This window comes from Pararge aegeria, chromosome 18, assembly GCF_905163445.1.
Source record: "Pararge aegeria chromosome 18, ilParAegt1.1, whole genome shotgun sequence".
In the NCBI taxonomy this organism is placed as follows: Eukaryota; Metazoa; Arthropoda; class Insecta; order Lepidoptera; family Nymphalidae; genus Pararge; species Pararge aegeria.
Window position 1 is genome coordinate 10728577 of NC_053197.1, and position 18509 is coordinate 10747085.

The following is an 18509-nucleotide window of genomic DNA, read 5'->3' on the forward strand; positions in this document are numbered from 1 at the left end:
GGCTTACAGTAGCAAAAGAAAATCCTGGTTACTGCCCTGATTTACATTGACCTTAGCATTGCAGAACGCAGAAATACTCCGCAACAATTTTACGATATTATAGGGACTTCTATATAGGGATGATTAAATGAAGACAACTAATAAAGTGTTAATTGTTTCCGCTTAGAACGGCTCAAATATTGACCTAACCACGTCCTTCGCAATACGCAGTGTTTGTTTGTTAACTATTTGTTTATTATTTATTTAAATTCAATTAGTACGGTTTACACCAATTACACTAATTCAATCCATAGTAGATTAAATTATTTCATTACTTCACTTAACTATGTTAAGCTCAACCCATGCACCGATCTTGGCGAAGTTAAATACTGAGATACTTTTAAACCTGAAGAAGGAGTTTTCATCCAACGACAATGTTCGTTTTTTGTTACGTACATACTTACGGCATATCAACACAACCGACGTCACCGAAAATTTGCGTAAAGTTAGCTCCAGTCCCGGAGACAATATTATAATATACTGCATGGAAAAATAAAATATTCCCGCGGAATTTTTAACAAACGATTTGGTTTTGAATTTTTAATCAAACGAGGACGACTTCGCCAACAACAGCTAGTAATTACAATTTATTCAAAAAATACGAATTTTAGTTTCACTATGCCTTACTGATTAAAACCCTAATAAAAGTTACACATCTCTGTCTCGCTTTTTTTATTTACTCACTAACTGTATAGTATATACCCAGCCACGCTTCGCTATGGTTCAGTCTGGTATAAACCCCCGTTTCTATGGGAAAGTATTTATATTCTATGCCGAATGACCGTTCAAAATGGCATTTTTAGGGCTCCGTAAAGTTTCCGAAAGGGTAAAACGGGGTAAAACTATTACTATATCACGCTGTCCGCCCGTCCGGCCGTCTATCTGTGTCTGTCTATCTGACATAAAAATAAATATTAAAATTTAAATAAAATTAATATTCAAGGGGTGCCTTAAAACAACCTTGTATTTTTTGCCGTTTTATAAACAATGGTATGGGACCAGTACGAGTACGAGTAAGACTTGCACACGAATCAAGTCCGGCTGGCCAGTTTTTTTTAATTCTTTTCTTTTCATAATAAAATGATTATCTTGGTTCATAATGCACAAAAATCGGATCTCTTATACACGTATATGTATAAACTCGTTACTGTGTTTAATTTTCTTATGTCAGACTATAAGGAGGTACATGTAAGGTAGTTTACGTCTGCGAAGACCCAATTACATATTTTTTTACGGCAGTTTATTTCTGAGGTAATAAAAAGCCCAATGCATAGCCGTAATGTAAACGTTATATTATGAACGTGATAACAATTTTACTATCGCGTTTTAATTAAGGCTGTACATGGAATAAAAATTGACGTTGTTCAGTGAAAATATTGCCGCCCTGGCCTAATTACTAACACCCTACAAGACAGCTTTATTGCACTCGATGTAAGAAAGTTCAATTAAAGAAAGCGGATACACCCTATCTAGTAGCTCTCTATAAATAGGCCCTGACGTAGGTAGGGTCTGTATTCTCAGAGTGTAGGGTCCAGATTACCCATAATTTATGAAGTAAAATTCGACTGTCTGAATGTGTATTTTGTACTAGTTCAATACCATAAATATAATAACCTTATGAACACGTTTAATGTTTTTCTTATAAATAAAAGAGTAACATACAAACTTTACATATACAACTAACTTCAACGTATACCTAGGACACACAATGATCTACCAGCAGTTTATTTTGACGGTGTAGCTTTGCCTTACTGCAATACGGTTAAAAACCTTGGGCTTATTATGGATACCGCCTTTTCATGGGCACCACAGGTTTCAGAGGTGGGGCGGAAAATTTTTGCTACTGTCGGTTATCTAAGGCGTTGGAAGAATCTTTTGCCGATTAAGACGAAGATTGTGTTAGCCAATACCCTCTGACGTCCTATAATTGATTATGGTGATGTGTGTTATCCGGACTTGTCAAAGGAACTCCTAAATAAGCTGGAAAGGTTGCAAAACATATGCATAAGATTTATATATGGCCTGCGTAAGTTCGACCACATATCCCAGTTTCGGACGGAACTTGGGTGGTTGCCAATCAGTCAGCGGAGAGACTTGCATGCTTTGTCCCTTTTATATCGTATCCTTTTCTTTCCTCAAACACCACCTTATTTAAAGGAACGATTTATTTTTTACGGAGCGGACTGCCAGGACTTGCTTCGATCTTGCACCGACGGCAAACTCCAAGTTCCATTCAGTCGCACGAAATAGTATAGTAACTCTTTTACGGTTAATTGTGTCAGACTCTGGAATTCCCTCCCTGCTGACATACGTAAGGCTCAATCCCTAAATGTTTTCAAGAAGCGTTTGGAAAACCATTTTTTATCTATGTAATATTATAGTATGTAGTATATTGCTTAAATATGTATATACTTATATATATTATGTATAATATGTATGTAGGTAGTATTAGAATTTATGAGTAAGTAGTTTATTAAAACTATTTTGTATATATATAAATATATATATTTTTTTTTATACTTAAATTGCTGCACCAACCCGTTCCTTCGTTTTTTTTTTCCTAACGTCAAAGGTTGTCTGGAAGAGATCGCTTTAGTGATAAGACCGCCTTTGCACGCTCTATTTTATTTTTATTATTTTAAGTTTCTTCTATTTGTGTTTAATTTATATAAAATGTGTGTGTGCAATAAAGACTTAAAACAAAACTTAAAACAAACGGTCCAGTTAGGTAGGTCCAATTTCGAGAAAGAGGTGAACCGCCGAATCCAACTTGGATGCTGCCCATTCGGGAAACTTCGTGACATCTTCGCGTCCAATATCCCCCAGTGCCTGAAGACTAAAGTCTTCGAACAGTGCGTGTTGCCAGTGATAACTTACGGATCAGAAACATGGTCGCTAAATATGGGCCTTATAAGAAGACTCAGAGTCACTCAGCGGGCGATGGAGAGAGCTATGTTAGGAGATCTACGTGATCAAATCAGAAATGAGGAGATCCGTAGAAGAACTAGAGTTACCGACATAGCTCAGCGAGTCGCGAAGCTGAAGTGGCAGTGGGCGGGGCACATAGCTCGGAGAACCGATGGACGTTGGGGTCTTAAGGTGCTGGAATAGCTACCCCGCACCGGTAAACGCAGCGTAGGTCGGCCCCCAACGAGGAGGACAGATGACATCAGGCGAGTACCTGGGAGCTGCTGGAGGCAAGCGGCCCAGGACCGTGTATTGTGGAACTCCCTACAAAAGACCTATGTCCATCAGTGGACGTCTATTGGTTGAGGTGATGATGATGATGATTTAAACTTTGAACCAGTAGACTTCCTAGCGATATAAAGAAAAAGATTCTTTATTCACTTTCGTGTATCAATTGTAAGCAATTCTCCGTATTCTCACCTGAAACTTTTCGGAGCTATGTGGTTGTTTTTTATTTATTTTAGCAATAAAATGTCCCATGCGTTGAAGGAAAACATCGTGAGGAAACCTGCATGCCTGAGAATTCTCCATAAAGTTCTCCAATGCGTATGAAATCTATGAATCTACGTTGGCCATCAACGTAGTTGTCTATAGCCTAAAACCATTCTCATACTGAGCCTGTGCCCTGTGGTCGGGTTATAAATGTCAACTCTTTTTTATAAATAAATAACAGGCAAATGGGCAGGTTTGTCATCTATATATATATTAGGTGAATTCCACCGCCCATGAACATCTGAAGCACCAGAGGAGCCACCAATGCGATGCCAGCTTTAGAGGAATTTGTTTATACTCAATATTTATTTCGTAAAAGAACGTACTGTTCACTGAATAATAGAGAAAATAGGTTTACTTATTCACGTCTTAAATCTACATTATGTATAAAAATATCTATATGGTAACATTATAAATTAGGAATTCTAGGTATGGTAAATGAGTAAGTTATCAATATTTTCTAAAAAATAATCTTTAGCTGACTTTTAAAAATGTTAATGTTATTATTTTATGGAGTTTAGTTTATTGTATAACTGAGCAACCATAAACAATGTTATATTAATGTTATTATTCGCTTCAGATCGCTTACCCGCATCGATGTACTTGAGGACGAATTGCACGTCGGGTCCGAGGGCAGAAGCTAGCTCTAGAGGCAGTTCGCTATCCCGGAGAACATGCACTGAAACAACATCAAAAAACTCAGTATAGTCTCATCTCTCACAAGATAGAAAAGTTCTAACGACTGTTTCTTGCCGACTTCTACTTGGCAGAACTTCAAAACCAGTAGTAGAGTCGATACAAAATAAATGAATTTGTATTTTAATTTTAATTTGACTGCAATCTCACCTAAGTGATGATGCAGTCTAAGATGGTAGCGGGCTAACCTATTAGTGGTATGGCAGTTTCCCCTCTGCCGTAATTTGTTCCTACACATCGTACCGGAACTCTAAATCGATTAGCGGTACGACTTTGTCGGTAGGATGCTAACTAGCCATAGTCGCCTCCCACAAGACTAGGGCCCCAAGTCTGCTATTTAACATGATTTGTAATTATTGCAGATATGCCACTATAGGTGATTCAATTACCATTCTTCCAAAATTTCGTAATATACTAAATTCACAATGGTCAGTCAATGTTATTAAAATTGAATTGTAATAGGGTTGCCATTTGTTCAAAATGTGTAAGCAGAAATGATTTTCAAAAAACTACCATTAATTAATAGCGTCTAATTATGCAGTTTTTTTAAATATATTTCATTGTTATGGGTTTATGTTTTAAAGATGAACTCCGTATCACATTTGGTAAAACAATCGTAGAAGCAGCGTTCCGTTCGCAACATGGAAATCTAAAAATGAATAATGTCAAAAATAAATATATTTAATCTGTAACTGTCGAGTTGACAATAAATTTTGTCGATGTTTTGTTATTTGTTAAAACCGAACAAAAATACTGACAATTTGTATTACAAAATTGCCCCTGCATGGGATCTACTGATGCGCCAAGGAGATCCTTAATCGCCTTCCTTAATCCTTAAATGTGTAAATTTCAAACCTCGCTGGTGGATATAATCAGGGATAACATTTTCATCTTTTGTCTATGCTAGCCGTGGTAGAGAGGCGACCCTACGTTAGATGAATAGAACACATCAAACGCGTCACAGGCAGTCACTGAACACAAGTGGCAAAATACCGTGTCATTTGGATATCCTACATCGGTAGGTGATTGCTTTGAACCTGCGTTGAAGCAGCATGCTCTTTATTCCCTCCTGTGATAGATCAAAACGTTGTCCAGTGTTATATTAATAAGGCGGAATAAAAGTAATATTGCAACATAGAATGAAGAAAATCGGAATAACCAACATAACATTATACAACTACAAAGTTGACAGATCCATTATCACTTAAAGAGTGATAATGGACTTTTTTTTTGGACCAGGGCTTTTTTTGGCGTTTTTGTTACATTACGAGTTAGAAAAAGCAGAAAAATCCTCCCATTTAAATATGATAATTGAAACTTTGAAGATTTACTTGGCTTAAATCTTAGAAACAAAAGCTCTTTTCTTTTTTCTTTCATTAAAATATACAAGCAAAAGAGTGAAAGTTGCGCTAAATAGTGGATATAGGCAGACGTCAAAAGCAGAAGATCCAGTTTCATCAAAATATCAAAAGAAAAGATAGCATTTAATATACAAAGAGCCTCTTCAAAAAAAACCTTATTTCCGACTTAAGTTATCGCCTATTGCCGCAAGAACCGCGTCAACAATGCAACGCATTCATATTCATATAATCCACCCGAAACCACTCCAAGGTCACAGACTGTTACGTAGATAACAAATAATTATGATATAATGTAAGAGTGTCATCCTCTCTCATAGAGGACTTAACTCTCCTCTCTCGTGGACTTATCACGCATTTCTAATACGGTTTGGCAAATTTTACGATAATTATCTTTAAAGCCTAAATTGGACCAGCATGGATAGACTTAGCTTTACATCGCTTGGTACGGAAAGGTAAAGTACGTCATTACATTCTAACGCCTTTAGCGGGCTTGTAATGTTGTAATGAAATTCATTACACAAACGTTGCATTACCCCCTTGTGAAGTAATCTATAATTGACCATGAATTACTCATCATTATCAACCCATTATCAGATTTTAATGGAATAATTTTAGACTGCATACGACTTTTTTCCCTTTTTTATATCTTATTAATACAGATTTTTATTTGTTCTATTATGCAAGTGCGGCTCTTACGGCAAAGTTCGATAAACCTAATAGAGACATACTCACCACCCTGGCGACTTATTATTATCTACTTCGTAATGAAAAGAATACGACAACGTTTAGCTAAAGAGCCGACTACACGAGAAAGCTTTCGTCGCTTTAACAAGTTAACTTGTGTTTACTTTTCTACTAGGGTACTACACTATCTATGAACTTCTAATCGATAAGTTTTTATTGCCTTATATCTATTCTTTATCTTAAGCCTGTTCATGTCCCAGTAGCCCACAGCTGGGCTCAGACCTACTCCCTCATGGGAGACTGTTTCAAAGCTTAGCAATTATTATCACTTCTTAATGACACCTAACGTTTGCCGATGACGTCGTCCTCTTACAATTATTTGATATGATAACATGTTTCCAAACAAACTTATATCCCTATGGCATACGGGCTTAGAAAAAAAATCTAAACGATTTTTTTTAAAAGTAAGTATGCAGATTGTAATGCTCTAATGGGGTTTCCAATCCCCGTTTCCACATATGTTATATATTTATTAAAAAGCTGTTATTTTGACTTTAATAATAGATACTTTGGTCTGGCCTCTACGAAATTCTAGACAGAAAATTCCAATACCCGAAAAGTAACAAAATTTAGGTAGGTATTGGGTTTTTCTGTCCGTTAGTCTGTTTTTATATCCGAAAATCGAACCCAAGGGCTCATGAGCTGTAGTACCTACGACATGTTATCTAATAAACAAACGAGAAAGGTATATTATAGTTATTTTTTGTTATTATTAATATGTACCTACTGATTTATATTATGCGCATCTATTTAATAGAATTAAAATAATAATTCAGAAAATTTGAACTGTACATTATAATTTAGTGTTGTTCAAAATTTCATTTGTTCAAATAAAATATTCCAGTCTCGTCAAACTGATTATCTTCATCTACTGAAATGAACAAGGAAAAATATAATAATATTTGCTCTTTCAAAACTTGCTCAGTTTGAGCGTAAAGTACTTGAAATCGTGTAATAGATCCTTAAAGACGAGCTCATTAGAAGACAAAAGGCCATGAGCTTCACAAACATTCAAAGCCTGTGTTTGATTTAAAAAGACGATCCGTGACAACATAAGAATTAAGTAGATAAGTACGTTAAGCAAAGTCATTATTAATGCGCACGTATCTATTATGAAATCTTATTTTCAAATAAGTTTATTTTTTTTTATTTTGAACTTAAAGTATTTTGTGTTATTGTCTAAACAATATTTCATAATATTTTTGGATGGTTTGCTTCGAAAAAATAAAGAAGTGTTAATTTGGTTTGTCATTATCATCATCATATCAAATATTTACCGGCCCATTACAGGGCACGGCTCTCCTCCCACAATGAGAAGGGGTTAAGGGTATATGTTATTAAATTTATGTCAATTAAAATTTATGAGTTTCATGAATGTATTTTTTTGTTGGATTGTATTCCCAGTAGGTAGGTAAAGGTAGCTTCCTATTCAGCAATAGGTATAATGATATTAATACCCATGTTTCATATAAAGCGCCTTTAAAAATATGTAGGCAATTAACGCTTGCGTGCGTATAATTGAGCGGACTATTTTCGTAGGAACTTATGATAATAAATTCGTGTGAGCGAAATCGTTACCCATTACGGAAACATAACGTTATAACGCACATAATAAGAGTAATTTATAAATGGTAAAGGTCAGATGTCTGTTAAGAAGTCAAAGCAGGGCAAAGTTAAGGAGACAGCCTTAAGCTTATTCACTTCGTAAACCATTTATTAGTAAATATAGCAGTGTGGAAGGCTGTGGGTACAATTATCAACTGCAAAATTCGTGTGTGATTTATATTAATGTTTTTCTGTGTCTGGGTGTTTATCTTTATATTATAAGTATTTATGTAGTATGTAATTCCTAAAAGCAAAGAAAAAGCAAGAGGGCGGTCACCTACTCGTTGGATAGATACGGTGAAATCGTTGACCCAGACAACTGTGGTAGAATGTTTTCGACATGCTACCAACCGCCAAAAGTGGAGAAGACTCGCGCGTGCAATCCAGTGATGTCTAGCGCCATGAAATTCATCTCAGCAGCCACGACCACTGCCAAGAGTGCACGACTAAGAAGAAGAAGAGAATTCCTAAAAATATTACTCGGTCATCTTAGTACCCATAACACAAGCTACGCTTACTTTGGGGCTGGATAGCGATGTGTGTATTGTGGAAGTATATTTATTTATTTATTTAACTTGATTCCTAACTACGTGCTGGTATTGAAAATTTATAGACAGAAAAACTCATATCCTTTTAATTTTACTGATATTTTGCACCCGGGCCATATGCCTACTCTACACCTAAAGGCCGCTAGCCCGCAACAGAGCGACGTGGTAAGTATACGGTATACCTATGTGGTACAATTTTCCCTCTCTCCTATGAAATAGGAGGCCAAAACTTAGTTGAAATTTAGATAAAAAGGATTCTTTCCTATTAACATTTTTTCGTAATATTCGGGTAAGCTTTTCATTTCTGCAAACATCATAAATTAACGTACTAAGATCGAAGTAACATAAAAACAAAGGGTATTATAAAAACCAGGTAATTATAAGTCCGAATTCTTTATTCTTGTCTTTGTTTTGTCACCGAGTAAGCAGTAAGTACAAACAGTACTTAAGCACCCCTCGCGTGCAGAACTTGCGCTGGTCATTTTCGCATACATGAGTTCATTACGCCAAATTATAGTTATTTTCGTCGCTCCCCCATAATTTCCTTTGCATGTTTTTCTGATGAGAAATTAATGTACTTATTCAGTTTCTGCGAAATCATATTAAGATCTATATCTGATGCTAATACTTTTTTTCATTGTGTATTTTATAATTGGGTTCACACAATTAATTTTATTCGAAGTTATCTGTGCAATTACAGGTTACTTAAGTTCTCCAGTTGCTAATAATGCTTGGTATACGTTCTACTTTATTAATTTTTATAACATGTCTTTATATTATTAAGTACCTAGCTCAGGTTTTAAGTCATAAATATGTGAACACTCGCAATAAAATTAAGCTGCATTGTCAGCTGCACAAGAGCAATCAATCTAAAAACTTAACAAATACACAGCTTTAAGTTATATGACAGCCTCCCAGGGATGCTGCGGCGCAGCGGTTGGTGCTATGGTTCTAAGAAGGAGATCCCAAGTTCGATCGCCACGGGAGCGATTTGAGAATACATAATTTCTAAATTTTCTTTGGTCTGCTCTGCTTCAGCCGTGTCTAGTTACTAACCCTAACGACAAACACGTGCCACTAAGCAATTAAACGTTCTGGTATATTGTCACATAAAACCCGATTAAGAATATCGATTTAATATAACTAACATTCCCCTGACAGGTTAACCCGTTACCATCTTAGACTGCATTATCACGTACCATCAGGTAAGATTGCAGTCAAAGGCTAACTTGTAATGGAATAAAAAAAAGGTATGCCATAATGATTTTTTTAAAGCTTTCTTATTTTTTTTTAGTTCACTTCAAATATTCTAAACATGAATTGGTGATGTTATTTCGCCCCCGATTACATCAGTATTGAAGGGACACTCCAATATACCCACGTCTGCTAAAAATAAATTATAATTTCTTATTAGTAAGGGTCTTAGAGCCTCCATTCGAGTACACTTCATTAAAGGTGTCTTAAATTAGAGCCACGGAGAGGATTATTTTTTCGATGAAAAAGAGGCTATTCACGTTCTTATTTATAGAAATACGTAGTAAAATCATCCACAAGCTGAAACGGTTACCTTATGATAAAATATCCTAAATCAGTATTATAATTTTGGCCAAATTTCGTAACTCCTGGCTTTCTTAACGGAAAAAAATTTTTGACTAGACTCCGGAAAAAATCTCAGTACCTCATAATCGGAAGGGGAGACAAAAATGGATTTTCTATCCTAATCCTAACTGTTATAATAAATACGGAAGTGTTTTGTCCTCCGTTTACGTCCCAACAAAGCAATCAAACTTGATTTTTGGCATAGAGTAAGTCAAAGTCTGCTTTTCATCCCAGGACATTAAACGGTTCCCAATGGATTTGTAAGAACATCTTAACAAACGCGGACGAAGAAAGCGGGCAACAAATAGAAAAAGTTTTATAAAATAAACAGCTCCACGGCCGTGTAATATTGTTATTAAAAATAAATAATTACAGCGAATCAAAGCCCGAGGTCGAAGGATTTCCTTGACCGTAGTTACGAGTGAAAATGTCATTTCGGACATATCTTTCCCACGGAGGAGCCGATCGAGAGCCAATTACAGCGGCGTCTCGTTTTTGCCGAGAGTAACCGCAAGATAAACTGTGTAAAGCACCTCCCTTTATGTTGCTGCATAGGGCTGTAACATTCGCGTTCATAGCATTACTTACCATTAATACTTACGTTCTAATTGCAACAATATCGCGTGCTTGTCGCATAAAATCAAAATCTGCCAGTATGCCTCACACATTCGCAATTTGAATATTATTTTATTAATCATCAACGCAATTTTTTTATTGAAGCAAAAAAAGTAAGTAGTGTTTTACGTATGTATTTCTGTTGTAGTATGCTTTCTGCAGATAGTCTATGGTGAGGAGGTTAGAAAGAGGTCGTTTATGCTAAGGTTAGGAGGGTTTACTTTGCCTATTTGATTCTCAAGAAAACGGCTTTTCTTCTTTGCGGATATTGGCCTTTAAGCCTTTTTAACGGAAAGGCTTGCAGTCTTTGTTCAGGGATAGAAGTGATGGTTGTTAATGTTATTGTCTGTGCATAAGAATGTTTCTCACACGTTTCCTTTTTGGGTATATTCTTTAGTTAATTGCATTATTGATATACGCTTCAAAACAGCACTGCAATCGTATTTTTAATATTTGCTTTTTCTTAAAAATTACTAGGTTTGTAAACAGCTAGATTAGTAAGAACATAAACCTACAGTTTGCGCGTATTTCTCATGTGAGTAACTTGCACGCGAATAAGCCCAACCTGTACATATCTTATACAATGGATACGTACAAATTTTAATTACTGCAATTCTAGCTTACTCGTAGACTAAAGGTAAAAGACAACAAGAAAGCAATGCCAACTATGTTCAATATATACCTAAGTAACATGTCTAAAAATGATGCTGTGCACACCTGTTAATAGAGTTTAGATTAGACATTTTTCTTCTTCTTTACAACGGATTCTGTTGTAAAAAAATGTTTCCGTAAGTCTACACCATTAAATCCAGAAGTTGACCTATTACCGCCGACTTAGCGTAACCGATAGAGCACAACCTTTACAGCAGGAATATTATTGAAATATTTTGACCGATAAATATGCTGGTAAATTGAAATTTAATATACTAAATTTAATTTTAACTTATTAAATATAATATAATAAAATTACAATTTGACAGTACAAATAAAATCTGCTATAATAAATCTTAATAATGCAAATTTGTTTACGCTAAGACCTTTGTAATAGCGCGATGTTAAGTGTTGTACTTTCGAACTGTAATATTATTACAGATTTATATATCCTAGCTTATTCTTGAGTCCTAACTACTAGCACGATGTTAAACTCTACAGTTTTAATTAAGTAAAACTAGCTCAGAGTGTTGCGAACAACTGCGTTGGATTTGGATTTAACCGGAATAAATTGGGTTATATTTTGTTACAGCCCTATTTCATCTTTGTGTGTATATAATTGTTACGTAGTAAATGCATCATTTTCTTCGAACACTTTCTCTTACAAAGGTGCCGATACCTGCTTCTCTTAACAGAGCTTCTACGAGAAGGTATGCCTTTTGGCAATTTTCATAAATTTCTTGTATACGAGTATAATTCTGCGGATCATTTCTTTGTGAAACCTTTGTTTTTATATATCACATTAACCAATAAATGCTCACTGCTCAACATAGGTTTTTAACAGATTTCCTTCAAAGAAGAGGATGTTATTAATTCGGCTGTTAGTCGTTTTTGTATGGATGTTCGGGCATAATACATAATTTAAAGACGGAGGATTTGCAAAATTATTTTTAGTTCGAAAGGAGTTTAATCCGAAATGTTCCGGGGTTTTCGGAGACAGATGACGGAACTCTTCAAAGAATACAAATTAACCGCGATTACAGCTATGGCTTGCAAAGTTAGTTGAGGTTGTAAATTTCCACAAGGAGGTTGCTAATGCAGCTCATAGAGGCCGCAATCAACATCTGTTCTTCGAGTTATGTGCCCTGCCCATTGCCACTTCAGCTTCGTGACTCGTTGAGCTGTGTTGGCAACTTAGTTCTCCTACACTCTAAAAAAAGAAAGCCAACTAAGAGAGATTTCCTCTTAGTTGACGTTATATAAATTATAACAATTATGATAATAAACATAACAACAAAAGCTGATTAGTTATAGCAGCAAGTTCATTATAGATTGAGCTAACAATGTAGGTATGTTCATTGATTCTAACAAATAAATACGTTGTTTCTATTATTATTTACTTCTTTGTATGATTAGATCATTTTTAATTATTTAGCTTAAACAAGTACGTAAATTGAATCAGTTAAGAATATGCCTTAGTTAAGTAACAATAATAGGAGCAATACAGTTGCCCAGTCCATTGAATTATGATAAACAATCATTATCATCTTATTTGATGTATCTATGTTCTTGTTAGGCTCGTATGGAATCAAGATGCTTGATCACAACAATCACTATCTTGTTAGGAATAACCAATTTTTTTTTAGAGTGTACGGATCTTCTCATTCCTGATGTGACACTCCAGGCATAGCTCTGTCCATCCGCTTGCATTGAGAATGTTTATACCCATAGTTAGCGAACACAATAAATCCGAGCCATAAGTCAGCACTCCCAACACTCAACAAGCTTATAAAAGACCTATCACAGCAAAATATATTAAACACGTATTAATTTAGTTTTTGTATTAGATTACGATAAAATCCCATGGGAATTTGCAAGAAACACTATTCGAAGATTCGGTCTTCAGACACTGAGGTACTTTTACATATATATGAATTGAGGTGATGGTGATAATTTGTTTAGATGTTAAAGAAATCATACCGTTAATTTTATGATTAATTAAACGATTTCTTTTTAGGATTTGGCATTAAAATTGTTGCTATTCTGCCATCGGAACGGCTGAGCCAATTTAGGTTACATAGGGACCAAGTAGACTACTTTATATTAAAACATAAACGGTGAAACTAAGAAAGAAGCATTGGATTTTAAGATGAGGGTCGTAATAACTACACTAAGCCAGGATATCTGGAACTCCTTATATAAGACCTGTTACAGTAAATTATATAAGGCCCCTAAGCTAGTACCTCTGACTAAAATCCTGCGATAATAGCTGTGGGCCTCGTGTGTGCGTGAATCTGTGTGTGTGTGTTCGTAGTTTCATACTGCTTTAATATAATTACTGTGTCTATGTCTAGCAGTGGACATCCGTTGGTTACCATGTTGATAACCGCAATACTATACTTGTCATCAGCACTATCGTCAGCCTATTAATATCCAACTAAGTCCCCAATTAATGAACCTAGGACTTCGTGATCCTTATTCCTTATTTCTATAGAGATAGCTATTTGAATAAAGAAAGTATTACTTTGAGATAAATGTAAATGTAAAACTACCTTTTCTTGAGTCGAACTGAATTCAAACAAAATTGAGACGTCTTACTTATAAGATCTCACAAGAGTAGTCGGTTTTATATCGCAAATTAGTTATCGTTTAGATACCGTTTATATGGGACTTGTAATAGGTACCTATCTACATTACGTTCCCTATCTCACGGCGATTTGCGACAGGGAAGGCCCATCAAGTACTGTTAGGGCGAATTAAAGTGACATCTCCGTAACGTAGCGGGGCTTTTTGTGGGAATAGTTTATGTTGACAACATTATGCTATCAGTTTTTGCACGTTATCTGCGAAGGATTTTGTGCCAACGGTATAAATTTGCATATCTTCTTTGATAATATTTACTATGCCTCGTGACTATGATTGTTATTTATTAAATAAGTAGAGATTATTATCCAGAACCGTTTGAAACAATACAGAGTGTGTGAATACTGTACCAGGACCGTACAGTACTGTTTTCTTTTTGAGTTGTAATTGTCAGACCAAGAAAATGTCGCCTATAAACCGAGCTTACACTAGTTTACACAAGGGCAGGAACGTCACATGTCCTGCAATATTCCGTCATGTGTCCATTAACCAGACGCATAGGTGTTAAGCCTCATATTATGACTGTAATTACACTGGCAACCACGCCCTTCACACCGGAACACAGTATTGTAACAATGCTGCATTACGGCCAAAATCCGCATCTTTGTACTTCCCCGTACCAGCTCTGTCACAAAAAGCTGTACTACCAGCTGCCTAAAGACACCATACCGGCCGTTTAACTCATTTAATGTATTCAACTACATGTAAGCCCTACACATTCCCCTGGTTCTAAGCGATACTGCAGTCTTACATGGTACCGGGCTAACTTGTAAAGGATATGTCAGTATATTAAACCTCTAATCGGTTTTCACGCAGCCTTGTACCGGAAGACCAAATCGCATGGTAGCATAAAAGAGTCGTATCTAGCCGGGGCCTCCAATCAGATCATCATCATCAATAATAGCATATAACAGTGCTCTGCTAGGAAGCCCTTACCCAACAGAATGGTTCAGGGTGGTGTTCGCAGTAGATGGTTGTAGTAACACAGAAACTGACGTTGCTACGTTCTGCGTAATATTTCCTCAGTCGCCTCATTGGATACACGCAGGGATAGGAGAATTGCTGATAACTGTATTCTGAAGTGTCGTCACCCCTCGTCCCGCCAGATCAGACCAGAAAAAAATCGCAAATGAAAATCACTCAAACTGGTAGTGGATGAAACCAGGACTCCCACTTATATGACAACAGCACTCCCCACTGTTCCTGGAAGACCTTATTCTAACAGGTCATCATTATCAACCGGCACACTAAAGGTCATGGATCTCCTGGCAGAATGAGAAAGGTTTAGGCCATGGTCTACCACGCTGGCCAAATGTGCATGAACAGACTTCACAAGCCTTTGAGAACTCTTAGGTATTCCGATTATGTCACGATATTTTCCTTCAACGTTAATGCAAGTTATATAAAACTTACAACGCACATAGCTCGGGAAAGTTAGAGTTGCTGAGGTCAACCTAGCTCCCAAGCAGATGGCTTGTCCTAGCAGTAAGGGCTTCGACTGTCACCGCTCCTTTTTTTCGCCCCTAATTTTGACGGGACTCCATTTTGACGGGTATCAAAGCATTATAGGTAAATTAACATACTCATCAACAACACAAGGTGTATCCAATAACGGAATTAAGCACGTCAACATTGTGATGCGCCACAAGGAATGCGTAATCATTTAGCAATTACCACTTTGTTGTCTTACCGACGTGACATATTAGTAACATAATAGTATGTTAATTACACTACATAACTAAATCGCTTCAATTAGTTATGTACCGTGTAAAGGGAGGGTCGGTTCTCATTATATTGTAGGGAACAGTTTTAGTAATAACCTTTTACTTCATACTTTCTCTGTGATCGTAACGTGAAAATTATTACATTGCATTAAGGTTCATAATCCAAGATATTAATTTCCGTGTGTTTAACTTTACAATAAGTACCGCAGTCTTGTTTTATATTTGCATTACCGCAAGTTATACACCTATATGTCCAAGGGAAACAGTTATTTTGTTTAATAGAATAGCAATAGTTTTTCAATGGCTAAATATAGTTTATATTATCGTGAATTTAAATAAATAATTTTACCTTCTTATTTATGATAATTCCACGGAATTAAGAACATTCATAAACCGTGTACATGACTAATATTGTCCTCATGCCTCCGAGGACGTGGTGTGGAGCCCACGTCCTGATGATGTCAGAAGTCGGGGACTTCGTCTTCTCCCGTGGAGACGCTTTGCCAAGGATGATCGTATATCCTGGTAGGTTTCTTGATCGTATATTATTGTCAGTAGTAATCTGATATTCAGGGTTGTGAAGGAGAATCAGGGCCGTGGAGGAGGTCGCTACTAAAGGTAATTTTTAAAATTTGTTGATCAACAGCATAAAAAATTATATTAAATACTAGATACCTCCATGATGAGGATGCACGCTGAGGAGCAGGCAAGGCTCGTCGCCCGGGTCGCGGCAGCAGTCGAGTACGTCGCGGCTGGTGGTGTGCGGCGTCACGGGCACCGGCGTCGGAGACCATCCCGCGCCGGTTTCGCACCACACTCGCACTATCATCTATAACAAGAAACGAAGAGTTACAACTAGGATATTTAATTAAGTTATATATTTTTTAGGGTTCCGTACCCAAAGGGAAAAAGAAGCCGTGATAGCCTATTGGGTAGGACTTCGACTTCACTTTCAGGGGGCGAGTTCGAATTCCTGCACCTTTAACTTTTCCAAGTTATGTGCATTTTAAGCAATTAAAATATCACTTGCTTCAAAGAAAAAGGAAAACCTCGTGAGGAAACCTGCAAACCATAATGTTCTCGAACTTGTGTAAAGTCCACCAATCCGAACTGGGCCAGCGTGGTGGACTACGGATCCCTTCTCAATGTGGGAGGACACCCGTGCCCTGTAGTGTGCAGGTAATGGCTTGATATCATGATGTAGTTCTGTTGCCGATATAACAATAAATACTAAAAAATAGAATAAAGTAAATATTTAAGCTCACATACAACAGACATGATTTTCTTGACGTTTTTATAGATGGTAAGGAACCCTTTGTGCGCGTGTCCAACTCGCAGTTGGCCGATTTTATTTTATTTGAAGTATCTTTCTGTATTTTTTCCTTTTGCCTATCTGTACCAGTTATATAGGAAGGAATTGACTCCCAAGATATAAATCTCTAAGTTTGGAAGTCAGAACAGGATTGCTTAAATAAACATACATTATAACTTAGAAGGGAAGGTAAGAAATGACGTTTATGGCCCTACCTGCTGTACCTAGAGCCATTAATTGAGGAGTTTTGTTCTGTGTCTTTTAGTACAAGCCCAGAGTTAGAAAATTGGCAATTCCGAACCTAGTGGCTCGGAGAGCACGTTAAGCCATTGGACCCGGTTAGTACCACTTACACGTGATAAAAATAATTTAAGCCCTCCAACCCGCCCTGGAACAGCGCGGTGAGGTAGTGCTTTATTTCCCTATCTATGACAGAGGAGGCCGGTGCCCAGCAAAAGCACGTAACAAGACTGATGATAAATGATCTAGAACGCTAGTCAAAAACTCTTAATAGTCAATCACAGTTTGAATTACATGCACTTGCCAAACGCTGACCATTTACCAATCATTCTAACAAAGAGACAGTTATCGCTTGTTAATTAATTGACTTTATCGCAATGCAAATCAACTAATATAAATACATTCACAGCCGCAGAATCAATAGATAAGTTAGCACTTTCGTCTGTCTATCGAGTGTCAGCGCTAACGAATAGCTTTTACAACTTCAGGTTACGAGATTAAAGTAGGCTCACATAAAACTGTACCTTAAACTTAATGTAATAAAACCTATAAATGTGTGAATGCAAGAACTCTATAAAACTTTTTCTAGATAGTTTGACATTTACTTTGCGTCTAAAGGGAGCCGCAGTAATGAAGGTATACATAATCAAATTAGATCGCATAAACTGTTCTACTTACAAGGATATTATAATATTATCAAACATCTATAGTCGTAAAAATGTAATAGGCCCGTTTTGACATTTGTCATCGCGACGTAACTAGTTATGGAACCATAAGACTCGGGACTCGATACTCACGATAAATCAATTCAAGTTTGTATCAGTACTTGATTGATATTATTATGTATTGTAAAGTGTTCGTTAGTTCAAAGTATTCCTTTAACTTCACAACCAATACGCGTGACTGGCTGTTGATTATACGTCCACTTTTCAACATGTTGAAACAGAGTTAGTACTATATAACAACAAACACAAAAATCGAGTCAAATCACTATGTTTAAATTAATTTCCAAAATAGAAGAGCTATAATAGTAAACGTAATAGTAAACAATATATGTATATCAAACTTAAACGAGCGCCCAGTCAACTTGAGGAACGAAAAACTGCGCAGTGCGCGCGGGACGCTTTAGTCATGTGCCGCTTGGTCAGATACATCAACTCAGACTCATTATTTAGAACCCATTTTGAGAACCAAGCTCATTCTTTGCAGTAAAGATAACTACACAATATTTAATTTCGATATTCTGTAAAAAAATGGTTACAGCTCTAGTATA

At 36.5% G+C, this 18509-nt stretch overlaps 1 protein-coding gene across 1 annotated transcript in view; it reads right to left on the reverse strand.

Annotated features, from left to right (window-relative positions):
• LOC120631423 (apoptosis-stimulating of p53 protein 1) overlaps positions 1-18509 on the reverse strand; it is a 395044-nt gene that overhangs the window by 272293 nt on the left and 104242 nt on the right. The window contains exons 3-4 of the mRNA XM_039901000.1: positions 16360-16513; positions 4088-4177 (exon numbers count right to left, since the gene is read on the reverse strand). Of these exons, the coding sequence (XP_039756934.1) occupies positions 4088-4177; positions 16360-16513 (244 nt within the window). The remainder of the gene's footprint in view (positions 1-4087; positions 4178-16359; positions 16514-18509) is intronic.